At 41.6% G+C, this 16,006-nt stretch overlaps 1 protein-coding gene and 1 long non-coding RNA gene across 2 annotated transcripts in view; both read right to left on the bottom strand.

Moving 5' to 3' along the window:
• LOC134794531 (tetratricopeptide repeat protein 7B) overlaps positions 1-8,645 on the bottom strand; it is a 34,016-nt gene extending 25,371 nt beyond the window's left edge. Inside the window, exons 1-4 of the mRNA XM_063766343.1 lie at positions 8,330-8,645; positions 6,659-6,938; positions 1,284-1,395; positions 253-404 (exon numbers count right to left, since the gene is read on the bottom strand). Coding sequence (XP_063622413.1) covers positions 253-404; positions 1,284-1,395; positions 6,659-6,938; positions 8,330-8,456 — 671 coding nt within the window. The 5' untranslated portion in view covers positions 8,457-8,645. The remainder of the gene's footprint in view (positions 1-252; positions 405-1,283; positions 1,396-6,658; positions 6,939-8,329) is intronic.
• The window catches only part of LOC134794469 (uncharacterized), a 585,842-nt gene that overhangs the window by 531,480 nt on the left and 38,356 nt on the right, over positions 1-16,006 (bottom strand). The window lies entirely within an intron of this gene.

Raw genomic sequence — 16,006 nt, forward strand, 5'->3', positions numbered from 1 at the left:
TTACACCTTACTCCCTTGTAATAAGGCGAAAAATGTAAACATATCTTTGACGTCGACTATGCATAATTATTTTTCATCGTATTTTCACGGAAACTTACGAATGTTTCTTGCTAATTCAGTCAGTCTCAGTACAAAAAGTACTGAGGTTGACTGAAGTAGCATGACAAATACGAACGTTTCCGAGAAAATACGATGGAAAACAATTATTCGCTACATCTGTACGACTGTAGCAAGAAACCCATTGTAACGTACCTGTCAACGGCGCTGTGTAAACGTTGAGCCCGTATGTGTAAGAGTGGGACGCGCTGTAGTGCTGTCTCGAGCGTCGCGCCCGCACTGACGTTCGTTGTACCTCGTTGGAGGTATAGAAGTGTCAGTTCTGATGCCAGCTCGAAACTCCGAATCTGAAAACAGTATTTATTTAGGCTGCGTTTCCACCAGAGATGTGCGAGGGATATAAATAAATAAGTTAAAACTCTAGGTCCATGGGGTCCCAGCGCGCACAAGTTGTTTTCAGAAATCGCGAAGCGTCTGGTTGACGTAACTGGGGACCGAAGAGCTGGCGGCTTCCTCGCACAACGTATCAACATTGCGATACAACGCGGGAATACCGCCAGCATCCTTGGTACATTATCTCATGGGCCTATTTTACATTAAATTAAATTAATACCACTGTATATATCTTGTTTGTAAATAAATTATTTATTCATATAGGTAATAAAAATAAATAAATATCAGGGGACATCGTACACAGATCAACCTAGCCCCAAACTAAGCTAAGCTTGTACTATGGATGCTAGGCGACGATACACATATGTATATAGATAAATACATACTTAGGGTAATTCGCCAGTAAATGGCCACCCCAAACCAAAAATGAATTCTATTCACCTATAAATAGAATTCATTTTAGTATAAGGTGGCCAGTTATTGAAACCTTATATTAAAATTAATTGTTTATAGGTGAATAGAATTCATTTTTAGTTTAGGGTGGTCAGTTACTAAAAGCGAATATATACATATAAAAAACCTATGACTCAAGAAGAAATATCTGTGTTCATCACACAAATAAATGCCCTTACCAGGATTCGAACCCAGGACCATCAGCTTCACAGGCAGGGTCACTACCCACCAGGCCAGACCGGTCGTCTAATTTCTTCATTTGTTTTCATCGCTCAGCGTAGTTATTCTATTGGTTCTTAACAAACATATCCCTCGCTACGCATACTCGCACATCTCTTCAAAGGGTTAAAAGTTTTGCTGGAAAGAGAAGGAAACCTTACCATCTCGCTTTCTCGCTCGGCCTGCTTATATCGACTGCTACCCGGTAGCGCTGTTTGTTCGAGACATAAGCCTTTGATGGCGTAAGACTCGGCTACTATTCTTAAACTCCGACTGTAAGAAAAAAAAAATTTTTTTTGTAAACATACACAGGCAAGTCTGATAGTCGACCCTGGGTTTCGAAGCAGGGCTATAACCGCAAAAATCGAAGTCCGAAAATCGCAGGCATTTTTCTCTGTCACTCAAAATTACGCCTTTATTGGAGTAAAGGAGAAAGATCCCCGCAATTTGCGAATTTCGGTTTTCGCGGTAGCCCCTCTGAAACGATTCAATTCGTCAATGGACTCAAAAAGGAAATTTATCCCAAGATATTTAAACGGTACCATCTTTTTAAAGGTTTTTGTCATCGCTGTAGACCTCGTTGTAAACGTCCCTTAGGTGTCACAAATGAAAAAAAAAACGGAGAAGTGCGAGTCGGACTCGCCCACCAAGGGTTCCGTACTTTTTAGTATTTGTTGTTATAGCGGCAACAGAAATACATCATCTGTGATAATTTCAACTGTCTAGCTATCACGGTTCATGAGATACAGCCTGGTGACAGACAGATGGACAGACGTACAGACGGACAGTGGGGTTAGTAATAGGGTCTAGTTTTTACCCTTTGGGTACGGAACCCTAAAAATATGCAAAATTTCATTAACTCGCGTAACAGTGTAGCTGAAGCTTAGCTGGTTAAAGCCACCTTTAGAAAGTAATATTTAAAACAACGGCAAATAGAGATTAATTTTATAGATCATTACAATAAAATAAAAACTTATTTTTTTAATTTATAAACAGTAGGTATATAGGTATGTAGATCAACTAGTATCAAGCGAATATTTCTACAGATATATGTAGGTTACAAAACTGACATACGCGCCACGTCACGGACAAAATTAGCAGTTCTGGCGGAATGCCCCTAATATATTCTAAATTAAGTAGATTATAGTGACCATGCTGTTTTGAGCTGGGTTTCATTAGTTACATTAAGCATCGATGCTTTATACATTTACTTGATTACTTTCTGTGCCCAAATTACGGGGCAAAAAGAGTTTCTAGCCTGTAATAATGCTTTCATATAGGTAATCGGTTCCCAAAATGCAAAGATTATCCTGTACAAAAGTACTTATTAAATTTTCTTCTCACAAACTTGGATTGAGATGACACTTTTTAGGGTTCCGTACCCAAAGGGTAAAACGGGACCCTATTACTAAGACTTCGCTGTCCGTCCGTCCGTCCGTCCGTCCGTCCGTCCGTCCGTCACCAGGCTGTATCTCACGAACCGTGATAGCTAGACAGTTGAAATTTTCACAGATGATGTATTTCTGTTGCCGCTATAACAACAAATACTAAAAACAGAATAAAATAAAGATTTAAATGGGGCTCCCATACAACAAACGTGAATTTTGACCAAAGTTAAGCAACGTCGGGAGTGGTCAGTATTTGGATGGGTGACCGTTTTTTTTTTTGCTTTTTTTTTGTTTTTTTTTTTTGCATTATGGTACGGAACCCTTCGTGCGCGAGTCCGACTCGCACTTGCCCGGTTTTCTTTCTCTTTTTAGGGTTCCGTGCCCGAAGGGTAAAAACGGGACCCTATTACTAAGACTCCTCTGTCCGTCTGTCTGTCACCAGGCTGTATCTCATAAACCATGATAGTTGAAAATTTCACAGATGATGGATTTCTGTTGCCGCTATAACAACCAACACTCAAAACAGAATAAAATAAATATTTAAGTATGGGGCTCCCATACAACAAACGTGTTTTTTTTTTGCCGTTTTTTGCGTAATGGTACGGAACCGTTCGTGCTCGCGTCCGACTCGCACTTGGCCGGTTTTTTTTATACTACGTCGTCGGTGTTGTAATTAGGTAGTAGTATTTACGTGCGATTCCACCTTGACGTAAACAAGTTTCTAATGTATGCTGTTACTACAACTTGTTTAACAACTAACAACAGCCATAGCGGACGACCTTCCGTATCCGTTTAAAAACAATTGTTAATTACTTCGATTTTAACTCTTTCCAATTTTTACACAACAATGTATGGCTAAATTGGCTAACATGATACGGATGGAACAACGAAAAATGACACATGCCCATAGTCTATTGGCTCCACTACACTATGGGCCATCATGCTGGCCCACTAAGATGGGCCAGCATGTAGAGAGGGTAGTGGTGTCGGATGGCTTATGGCGTGACGGGATGGCGATGGGATGGCCGCGGTTTCGGTTTTTAGTGGGCGATGATTCGTACGCATCTACACGTGGCCCATTCCATAGTACGTGCTCTCAACCATCGCATAGCCATCCCGTTGGTCCAGCGCTGGGCTATCTTGTAGAGGAGCCATAAAAGCTATTTCGTTTCCGACGTTTCCGAGAAAATACGAAGGAAAACAATTATGCACTACATCTCTACATAGAATATATCTAATAGATATTCGGAATATCGCTCGCAGACCTATCTGCATGTTTAAAAAATTAAAAAATTGATTTCTACATAGTTACAGTGCGTGTATACAGACTGGTCATACAAAAGGTATTCATTAGTTAGGCTATGTCCTAACTACGAATTATCACAATAGCGGGGTTACGTAATGAAGCTAATTACACTCTTATAGTGTTAACTGTAATATTTTTTTCCTATTTTTAGAGCCAGTTAAAAGAGCCGAGCCAAGTGTTTTGTTGTCTAAAGTCATAGAGAAAAAAATACATAGAGTGCTCACTCCATACATCAGTTTTAGTACCAAAACGACTATTATTTTAGCATCGAGTAGCGGATTTACCAGTACTGCTACTTGACAATAGATGTTGCAACGACCGAAAAGTCTAATGTTCAACAATTTTCAGCTAATATTATAACCGGATTAACCGGAACTCTATTTTGAACTCCTTCTTCTTTTAATATTAGTTGTCAGTTGTTGCTCAATACAATCTTCGTGAGTCGCGACACTAGGGAATTCTAGAATCAAGTAGCGGTACTGATAATTCCGCTACTCGATGCTAGATGTCGACTGCGAAAATAATAGTCGTCTTGGTACCAAAACTGATGTATGGAGTGAGCACTCTATTCTTACTATATTTCTCTATGCTAAAGTGTAGTTGTTTACGTACAATGCGATTTTATAGTGACTCATCCAGGCGTCAGACTTTAAACAGTTTATTTCATTATTTGTAAATATGAGCTGTTTGTAGTAATACAAAGTCCTCTGCGAAATATTTTCACCAGATGACTTAATAAACAAGATCCACTTGTAAGCGTACACATTTTGACCCTTATGACCTTCGTCCTTCAATATTATATCTTATATGGACTGGCCTTACGAGCAATAAGAATGGGGCATGAATGGGGCCAGTACAGCGGTGTGACACCGCTACAACGCGATTGGTTTATGAGTTCGCATCATGCGAGCGATTGGTCGCTATTAGATGCATTAGACTCAACAATTGGCTCGAACTCGTGAGTGACTCGCTGAACTAGTACCATTTTTAGTGCCCGTAAGGTCCAAGATTGAAGGTAACAGAGGGTGTAGAAAAAACTTGACTGTATCGTATAGTTTTTTAAGGTTCCGTAACCAAAGGGTAAAAACGGGACCCTATTACTAAGACTCCACTGTCCGTCCGTCTGTCAGTCACCAGGCTGTATCTCATGAACCGCGATAGCTAGACAGTTGAAAATTTCACAGATGATGTATTTCTGTTGCCGCTATAACAACAAATACTAAAAACAGAATAATGATAAATATTTAAGTGGGTCCCATACAAAAAACGTGATTTTTGCGTTTTTTTTTGCGTAATGGTACGGAATCCTTCATGCGCGAGTCCTACTCGCACTTGGCCGGTTTTTTCTTAGGTTGAACCGTGACCCAGGAGGCTTAGGAGTTATGGCACCAGCCGCTAAAGGTGAAGGCGCTGACTCAGTACCAGCCCTGGGTCTTGGACTCTTTTTCCGTCTTATATAACATTTATTTCAGTTTGCATTAAAAATTTCATTCCAATACGGTAATATTCCAATGAGATAATATCTCTCTCAATATGACCTAGTAAACCGGGCCCTTATCAATTTATGTAAGTGCATAATGCACTATTTCAGGAAAGCATCGAACTAATATTATCTTAGCTACAACAACAGTAATCAACAGTAATAACTGCTATCAACTGCAGACCGGATGCCAACATGTCCATTTTTAAATATTATTTTTATTATAACAATTTTATCTAACAAACATTCGTCGCAAAGCAATTCTGTCTGTTTGTAAACTAAGTCATAACTAACATAGTAAATAACATTATGCATGTACTTTATAAATGTAATTTAAACAAACCTACTCGTAGTAGCTAAGAATCTAAAATAAATATTGATTAAGCTAAGTACTCCAAGCATGTAATTGAATATTTTTATAAGAAATATATACAGTTCAATTATTTATTTATTTTTTGTCGAGGGAAATTTTATCGCGATTCCGATCTTTCGAACGAACCTTCGTCGCGGAAACGTTCTATCGACCATCAGTTCATAGCAATAGCGATCTGTCGCACGTTTATAAAGTGAAATAGATGTCATATACCTTTTTTTTATTGGGAGGAAAATCCGTTATGGATACCTCCGCACCGCAGGGACAGCGCGGAGGTTATGTCGGACTTTCACCGACCTCCCAGTCGTCCTCCTCGGCGCATTTCGGACGGCTCTGGGATCTCCAATGAACGCGCCAGTGCCGTCCTAGCGCTATTCCCCTTTGTGGGTCCCCTCTTTTTTCAGTCGCAGTCCCTAGCTGCGACCGTCTCCGACCCCGAGAACCCTTAGTCGCCTTTTACGACAGGCAGGGGATACCGTAGCCGTATTCTTACGCCCGGGCTACAGGGCGCAGATGTCATATACCTACGAAAGAAAAAGTGACCAAGGCTTCCAATGCCAACGGCTGGAATCGAACCAGCGTCATTTGCATTGGCGCAGAAAGCTAGACCACTCGGACACCCGGGCCTCGGCGGCATGGTTCGAATTTTCTCAAGTATAAGCAATTTCTTTTGTATATCACATCTATTTCAGTTTATAACTAAGAGGAGTCTGAGGTATTCTCAACAATTACGAACCAAAAAATCTGTTACAATTGCAAGTGCCGAAACCGGTTATCTATTTCAAACTAAATACTTTATTTCCAAGCAACAAACCTAAGTTAATTTAATACGTACTTACTACTCATAAAACAATATAATATTTTCACACAAAATAAAAAGAAAAATCAATCATAACAACACTAAAAATAAGACACCAAATACCATATCAGTTAAAGGTTGGAGTTTCACGGGAGCGTTCTATTCAATAAAAATTAAAGCAATCACTTACATAGGCAGCTCCTTCTCTGTTAACGTATTCAGCTCCGCCATCTTATAATTCTTCAGCGACTCATCGTACGCCCCGCAGGCAAAGTTCAGCTTCCCAAGCAGCAGGTAAGCATCCAAGGCCACTCCGGCCTTCCGGCCCGCCTCGTCGGTAGCCAGTGTCAGGTAGCCCCGGGCCTCGGAGAGCTCCCGCTGGGCTCGTTCGATGTTCTCCTTGTTTGGGGGCCATTCATCCAGGTAGGCTTCAAGCTTGCCTTCTCCGATGAGGAAGTGTGCGAGGCTTTCTGTAAAGGGTTGAGGTTTTAGTATATTGATAGATAGATGGAACACTCTTTATTGGCACACCTCATTTCGTCAGGTGACAAGCAAAACTCACTAATTACTACCACAAGTTAATACCATAGTGAACCATATTAATACTTAAATAAGGTTCATTTTTGTTTAATATTTTTGAGTAATTAGTGAGTTTTGCTTGTCACCTAACGAATTGTTTACACATACATTACATTTGTTTTCGTGAGATATGCAATAAAAATTACGCCAAGTAATGGGCATTGAATCAATTTAATTTATTGAATGCCCATTTCTACAATTGTGGTATTAATTTATTGTTATTTGATGGGTCAAAATTCTTTTCATTGCACTATCAATAAAGAAATCTTATTAAGTAATATTAAACTAAAAAAAACAGGATGGCACTGATTTTCATAATTATAATTACTGCATATTATATGATCCATGATATTATGCTACAGTTAATAAGGGTTTTAATTAAGGCTGAGCAAGATGGTTGCTCTACATATAGCCGAAACATAGAGTTCATTCCCATTTGACATGGTTGGCAACAGGCCAACAGAATAATAGTAGTAGTATTGAACTGTATGTGGGACATGTATCTTAAAAACTACTTTTACAAATAAAGATTTGAATCGGAAATGATAACTTTTATAAGCATAGAATGAATGCTCTCGGATTTTTACCTCTCTGAAATGAGTTTGATTACAACCACGCATGTGTAATCAAAAATATATATATTTCAAAATAAAATAGATAAATACACTAGTGAGATGCTGGAGCCTATTGCATAATTAAATACAAGCTAATACTATCAGTTGTTTTGTATGTAAAATCACTAATAGTATTAGCTTGTAAAAAAAGGTTTCAAGGCTCACCTTGCATGCTATTTTTCACATAGACATAGACAGTGGCGGATTTGCCCTAACCCAGTAGGCTCGGGCCTAGAGCGGCAAGACTTTAGGGGCGGCAGCAAGGCCGCCGTCTATGATGATTGATGGGTGCTGAGAAAGGGGCGGCCAGATCTTACTACAGGGCCTAGGGCAAGACTGCAAATCCGCCACTGGACATAGAATTAAATCTGTTATGAAAAGTGATTTGTAAGAAATCTTGCAAGAATACTGAAACCCACTTGACAAGTTTAGAAACTACAAAAAATCATAAAATGAAATTCGATTATCTATAATTGGCTATTAGAGTACCTAATCATGCGTTCAAGCGCGGCAATATGCTGTTATAGTATGAGTATGTCATAACTCTGAAAATAAACAGTTGTGTGAGTAATGCACTGATAAGATCCTAGGATAGTCCAATGTCACCAACTGCCCAGACCCTAAACTAGCTCTAAATAATGAGAATAGGTGTTTAAGAAGTCACTGACCATGCTGCGGCGACCTGGACTTCAGCTGCTGAGCTAATTCCACCGCCTTCTTCCAATTCGACTCCTCACGGCTCTTCTCGATCTCTGTTTCGTAACTCCGCACTGCATTCTTGCTCCTCGATGTCATTTTAGCTCACGCACTATCATCCAGATGTCACACCATCGACTTTAAATTCGAGTTTCACTCAAACATTGCAAGAAACAGGAAAAAACTCTTCGAAATCGCATGAAACCCCAGCAATTGAAGGCCAAATCTGACAGATGACAACATCCTCATCCTCCCGTAAACGTGTTTCGTTACACGACTTATGCAATCTGCTAATAGCATTATGAAGATTATGAATTTCTTTTTGCTTTTTATCGACAAACAATAACAAATTAAATAAACTGTTTATATTTTATGACAAATAAATCAACTTACCTAGTTAACGTATTTACGTTCATAAAATCCTTTACCACATATTGCAACACTAAAAAGTAAGTCTGACTCTACTACTCACTACTAGATGGCGCTACAACCTACCTTTTACGAGCAAAGTACTATACGTACCTTTAGTTGCCTAAGTTGCCGTTAAGCAATATTCCACTTAATTCTCTATTAATTCCCTACATTTGAATTAATAAATTAAATGCGTGTGCGTTCGTGTAATCGTTAACAGGGCTCAGTCATCCCAATAATAATCATGCCCACTTAGAAAGGCTTAGGCACCTAAAGCGGGGACCTAGCCAAGATGACAAAAGAAGAGAAGAAATGTATCAGGAAAACAAATGCTACGAAAAGTCAGGTTACTATTCCCGTACCTAACATTATTTAAACCTTTATAAGGCAGCTGCAGTATTATTTCCCTCTATGATTTCGAACTTAATTGCATAATGTCTGACATACGAAATTACCAGAGTACCTACATCTTACTTTTACTAAATTATTTAAACAATCGAACATTGCAGAGTAAGTGAATTAGCATTCTTGACCTTACGGGTGTCAGCAGCCTTCGGCCAGTAATCCTGTGGCCGAGGCCGGCTAAGCCGATTATCTATTCTTGGCCGCCTCGTATCGAGTATTACAGCTGTTGCCAATTGTACTTTAGCAATGTAAGTATTGTGCAGCATGCAATATAGCGAAGGATATTAACCCGTCATACTTATATTTTTTCACACTTCTTTGTGTAGGAATAGGTGGTCTTACCATTGATCAAATAGAAGTGATTTATTACAGGCAATAAAAACAGGTCCATGTGCTTAGGAACCTTTATAGACATAGAAGGAGCCTTCGACAGGACTAGGTTCAGCAGCATTGCAGCAGCACTGGTAAGACATGGCGCGAATGCAGTCATGACCAAATGGATAAACAACATGTTGAGCCAGAGGGTCATAAGACTTGGGACAGGCGAGACACAGCAGGCAGTAGTGGCAAAGGGATGCCCCCAAGGGGGAGTTCTATCGCCACTTCTATGGAACCTAGTGGTGAACGACCTCATAACAACATTAAACAACAATCACTATTACACAATCGGCTATGCTGACGACATAGTGATACTAACAAGCGGCAACCACTCAGGTACGGTATGCGTTGTTACCCGCTCTGCACTAGCCATCGTGGAGCGCTGGTGCGTTAACAACGAACTCACAGTCAATCCCCGCAAGACGGAGCTGGTAATGTTCACCAACAAACGCAACTTGGGAAACTACCACCTTCCCAAACTGTTCAATACAGAACTCCAACTATCGGCAGAGGTAAAGTATCTAGGGGTAATACTTGACAACAAACTGAATTGGAGTAATCACCTAAATGGCAAAATTGATAAAGCTACAGTCGCGTTCTGGCAATGTCGTAGAATGGTGGGTAGAACCTGGGGATTAAGTCCTAGGCTAACTCTATGGCTTTACCAGGCAGTGATAAGACCAATAATAAGCTACGGCGCGATAGTATGGTGGCCACGCACCAAACTATCCACTGTTGAGGCTAGACTACAACGACTCCAGAGGTTGGCCTGTATGGCGACAACGGGCTGCATGAGGACAACACCAACCGCGGCCCTGGAAGCCTTACTGGGCCTGCCGCCGCTGCACCTCTTCATACAACAAGAAGCGCTGGCTGCGGCGGTACGTCTCAAAAAATCTAATCTCTGGAGACCGCCTAGGGTGCCACACACCGAAATCCTCTACGAGGCCATAGGTAAGGAACCGCTTATAGAAGCGGTGACTGACAGGATACCCAAGCAGTTCGTCTTCGACAAAAAATACAAAATACAATTACACGAAGAACCCCATGAAGGACTCAACCCAAGGGAGCTGAGAATCTTCACGGACGGATCAAAAACAAGGTCAGGCACTGGCGCTGGGGTTTTCTCAGAGGACCTAAACATACACATCTCGACACCACTTGGTGCCCATAACACAGTCTTCCAGGCGGAATGTATGGGCATTATAATGGCAGCACACGCAATCGTCTCAAGGGAAGCAATGGACTACCCCATCCGCATACTCTCTGATAGTCGGTCAGTACTACAAGCTCTACAAAGTTATACTTTCACTTCAGGGCTAATTTACGAATGTCACAAAGCTCTGTCAGAGGTATGTACCACCAATGGCATAACTCTGCAGTGGATCAAAGGACACAGCAACTCACGAGGTAACGATGCAGCCGACATCCTGGCGAGAGGAGGCTCGGAACTGAAGGTGGCAGGACCTGAGCCAATCCTACCTCTGCCATATGCCTGGCTCCGGAACACGCTGCGACACAGCACCAAGGTAAAACACCAGCAATATTGGTCTAACCTAGGCACATGCAGGCAGGCGAAGGAAGCCCTCCCGACACTCAACCCCAATCTGTCGCGGAGGCTTCGACAGCTGAAGAGACCACAGCTCCGGCTTTTAGCTGGGGCAATAACTGGACACGCCTCATTTAACAAACACCTATTAACCCTACGTGTTACAGATAGCCCCCTCTGCAGAGCATGCATGGAGGCAGAGGAGACAGCCGCCCACGTCATTCTCGAATGCCCAGGGGTGGCAAAATACCGGGCACAACACCTCGGCTCACCGGGGTCTCTCCCAGAAGTCGTCGGCAACATAAAGGGTCTGCTAGGCTTCTTGGTGGAGTTGGGTTGGCAGGAATAGTGCCGCTATCCCATCACGCAAAATAGGCGCAATAATAGACGTCGAGTTGCGGAAAACAAGCCCGCGATAACCTATACAGGCAATATTCGAGTAGGTGGGTAAACAGTGAAAACGCTGCGAAGGGGTTTCAAAAGATCTTAACTAACTATAGGTACTTCGTTTTGTTTAGCATTAGAAAGAACTTCGCAGAAGTAATTAAGCTTGTGGTTCCAAATCGGGCACTTTTTCCGGTAAAATTTTGAAGTAAATTAATTATAAGTATTGACTATGCTACATTATTAGATAACTCCACCTTTTTATTAGCAAGGTCCTGACAAAAACTGCACGCTTACTTCTCTGGAGTTCTTTAATCTTTTATGCTAAAAAAAACCGGGCAAGTGCGAGTCGGACTCGCGCACGAAGGGTTCCGTACCATAATGCAAAAAAAAAAAACAAAAAAAAAAGCAAAAAAACACGGTCACCCATCCAAGTACTGACCACTCCCGACGTTGCTTAACTTTGGTCAAAAATCACGTTTGTTGTATGGGAGCCCCATTTAAATCTTTATTTTATTCTGTTTTTAGTATTTGTTGTTATAGCGGCAACAGAAATACATCATCTGTGAAAATTTCAACTGTCTAGCTATCACGGTTCGTGAGATACAGCCTGGTGACAGACGGACGGACGGACGGACGGACGGACGGACGGACGGACGGACGGACGGACGGACGGACAGCGAAGTCTTAGTAATAGGGTCCCGTTTTACCCTTTGGGTACGGAACCCTAAAAAAAACGAAGTATAGTGGCCCCGTGAGATGTAGACCTCGTGGATTCACAATGCTCCGCAAATGTCATTAACTGAATCGAAAAAAAAAAGCATAATACCTAAAAAATTACCGACCCTGCTCACCAAATTTCATGAGAATCGGGAGTATTTTTACCCAACCTGAAACGAAGAGCTTCGCTATCGCTCGATCAGCTAAACATATAGCCTAGCTCTTATTTATGAAACAGCGTTTTAATTTCACCAGTCAGGTGTTTCGATGGGACCCGATTAGCTAGGTACCCTTGGAATATTAAAAACGTTACAAGGTCGATGGAACCCCGTTATCATGATGGCCGTGTTGGCCGTACCGCGGCGCGACGTCGCGCGGCAGACGCGACGGCAGTTTTAATGCCAATCACACGCAAAAAACGATTTCCGGTGCGCTGTCTAAAGGATGACTCACGTTAGACCGGGCCGTGTCCGGGCGCATCGTTTTCTATGGAAAGCATCACGTGATCGCCTTTCATCTCATCACAACATTCCTTAAAACTACCATAGACTTAAAAAAATAAAAGAACACGCGAAGTCGCGAAGATAACACTGCAACTTCATCACGAGCCGGTTTCGCACCTAGACATACCAAAGGGTCGGCAACGCGCATATAATATCTCTGGTGTTGCAGGCATCCATAGACTACGGCGACTGCTTACCGTCAGGCGGGCCGTATGCTTGTTTGCCACAGACGTGGTATTAAAAAACTCCTAATAACTTAAAGGTACCGTTTAAATACAGACTACCTACAGTAGAGGGCCTACCGCGAACACCGAAGTTCGTAAATTGCGGACATTTCTCTGTCACTCTAATTACGCCTTAATTGGAGTAAAAGATGATTGGAGGAGATGCAACGAAGCCACGCCGTTTTGTCGCCTAAATAGTGTTTAGTTTTAAGTTTATAAAATACATATGTCTGTAAGGTATACTTGGTCAAGCAGATCTTGTCAGTAGAAAAAGGGGGCAAATTTGTAAAATGTAGGCGCGAAGGGATATCGTCCCATAGAAAATTTGAATTTCGCGCCTTTTTTACTGACAAGATTTGCTTGACCGTCTATATTTGTAATATGGGTATTGTTGCCTGATTTGAATTTCTTAGTATTTAAATAAATAAAAGAGAAAAATGCCCGCAATTTGCGAACTTCGGTTTTCGCGTTAGGCCCTCAGAGGTATCTACCCTGCAATTTGTCTCATAAAAGTCATAAACTCATAAACCTTATCCGCAACACATCGACCAATTTCAACCACAACATTATCATTCAGATGGATATACTGCCACTGACTCCGCCATAAACCATATCGGTCACGAAAACAGAAAAAGTTAAATCTAACCGCCTGGTACGAATTACGTCGCCAATATAGAGTTAAAAGATATAGCACAAACTAACTAGGACAAAGCCAATTATATTATAACTCCAGATAGGTTATTAGGCGCGAAAAACCAAAATCGAAATTACGTTGTCTGCCTCTCATTTCGCTCGTGTATTTATGTACCTATATATTGGCGCGGGCGAGACGCATGATATACTATTTTATACAATCGTGATATAAAAGAGAGCTTTTCAGACGAGTACCGTGTTTAGGCAACTAAGCTTGCTGAGTTGCCTAAGTGAGGTACGAGATTGAAAAGCTTGATTATATCACTATTGTATACAATACTTTTTCTACGAGTCAACAAAAATAATACTTTAAATTAGTAAGATACGCCAGCAGCCGCAATACCTTCATACTGGTACGCGCCCCGGCCGCCGCGGCCCGTAGGGCTGGCAACGACACCTTCTCGTAACTCATGAGGCCCTGGTACTTGCTCCGCGCTAAATTAAATTTTTAGACAGTTGTTTTCTCGATTTTGGCCACCGTAGCCTATGGAGACTAACAAGCAACGCTAAGTGGTTTTCGTAGTCTATGGATGTTGCTATATTAAGGGTGTCACATGAGCGTTTCTGACTTGTGAAGCAATTGTTTCTACTATACAACCTTAAAATAAATACTTAATTAATTTGAGCTATGGTTTTGTTTCGTCCCCTTGATCGCGGCGAGCTGTGATAGGTCAATTTCATTATAGTTGACTAAACTGTATCGAAATGAATATTAAAGTTGAGTTGGGAGCCCATATACATTAAAAATACCCAATTGCAGTTTGCTATAAGAAATCTTAATTCAAGAATTACAGTCGATAAGTAGAAAAACTAAATAACATGATTCAATATCATTCTGATGTCACTGTACCTTCAAATTGGCTTGTCTTTATTGTTGATGCGTATTCGAGCGATATAGAGAGGCGAATAAAGAAATTTCTATTTTCGTTTCCCGCGGTAGGGCCTCTGGTGTGTACAATGTACATATACTTACATAAACAGACGAAGTACGGAACTCACATAATATATCGTCAGGTGACAAACTCACTAATTACTAAAAAAAAATTAAACGAAAATCCACCTTCTTTTAGTACTAATATGGCTCACTATGGCTATGAACTTGTGGTGGTATTTAGTGACTTTTGCTTGTCACCCGACGATATACATACTCGTATATTAAATTGAAGTAGTAGACTGACGACAGAGACGCAGCTGTACGTTAGATACGGTAGAGATACCTTATCTACATCTTTTACGTATTGAATGAATATTTCATTTATTACGTGTAACACATAGACACAATTTTTATTAGTAAAGCTTACAAACTAAGGGGTTAGTAGGTACAGGCTTATTTTTTTTATAACAAAACAACACTGATGGGGGAATGCAATCCCTCACAGTGTAACAAGTAGGGACAGTCAACCCTATCCGCTATCATGCGAAGGATGCTGTTGGGACTGCCACGCATACGGCGCACCAGGGATGCTGCGCGTGCACGCATGGTAGTATAGAAACAATCCACGCGCGCCGCCGCGAACATCCCCGATGCGCTACAGAAACGAGGCAGTCCCATCAACACCCGGAACGCATTATTGTACTGGACCCTAAGGGCCCCATATGCCCGTTGCGCATACCCCATATGCATATTGCTGCGTCCCTGTCGGTTAGTTACCTACTGTATCAAGTAAAGTTTAGTTCTAGATCCTCGTAAGCACGTAGACACGTATCTTCAGCAGTGTGCAGATCCGCAATTCCGCAACCAATGTGAAGACCGCCTTAAACCTGTTCTAGCGTGTCGCAGTTTGCACATCATTAGCAGAGTCGTTACGTTCATTATGCGACGCGACGCCACGCGAAAATGAGCGCAGTTCGTACCCAAGCCAGGCGTGGCTCACTCCGCGATTTCGTCGCTTTGCTACAGGTAGCTAAAAGTACATCCGTTCCACACCAATTTTGGTGGCTAGCCATAAGCCGCGCGTAGTGCTGTCGCCACCTAGCGGCCATATCTGTCCTGATCGTTACAGACGCGTTTTGTTAGAGAGTGAGTCTTCTGTACCTAGTACTATTATTTATTCTGTGCCCAAGCTATAGGTTTATCGTTACTGAGGCGTTTGCGTTATTATCATCAGGATCTACCGAGAACACCGAACTTCGAAAATTGCGGACATGTTTCTCTTTTACTCTAAAGGCGTAATTAGATTGACAGAGAATGATGCCCGCAATTTGCGAACTTCGGTAAAATCGGTATTCGCAGTAGGCTCTCGGCTAACCTATAATAAACTGTCGCCCACGGTACCGGACCGATACGTCCTTCAAACATTCCAGAAAAGAGTGTACTCCCACCATTAAGGCCGGCAACGCACTTGCAATACCTCTGATGTTGCACGCTTGCTTACCATCAGG

Source organism: Cydia splendana, chromosome 10 (genome assembly GCF_910591565.1).
Source record: "Cydia splendana chromosome 10, ilCydSple1.2, whole genome shotgun sequence".
In the NCBI taxonomy this organism is placed as follows: domain Eukaryota; kingdom Metazoa; phylum Arthropoda; class Insecta; order Lepidoptera; family Tortricidae; genus Cydia; species Cydia splendana.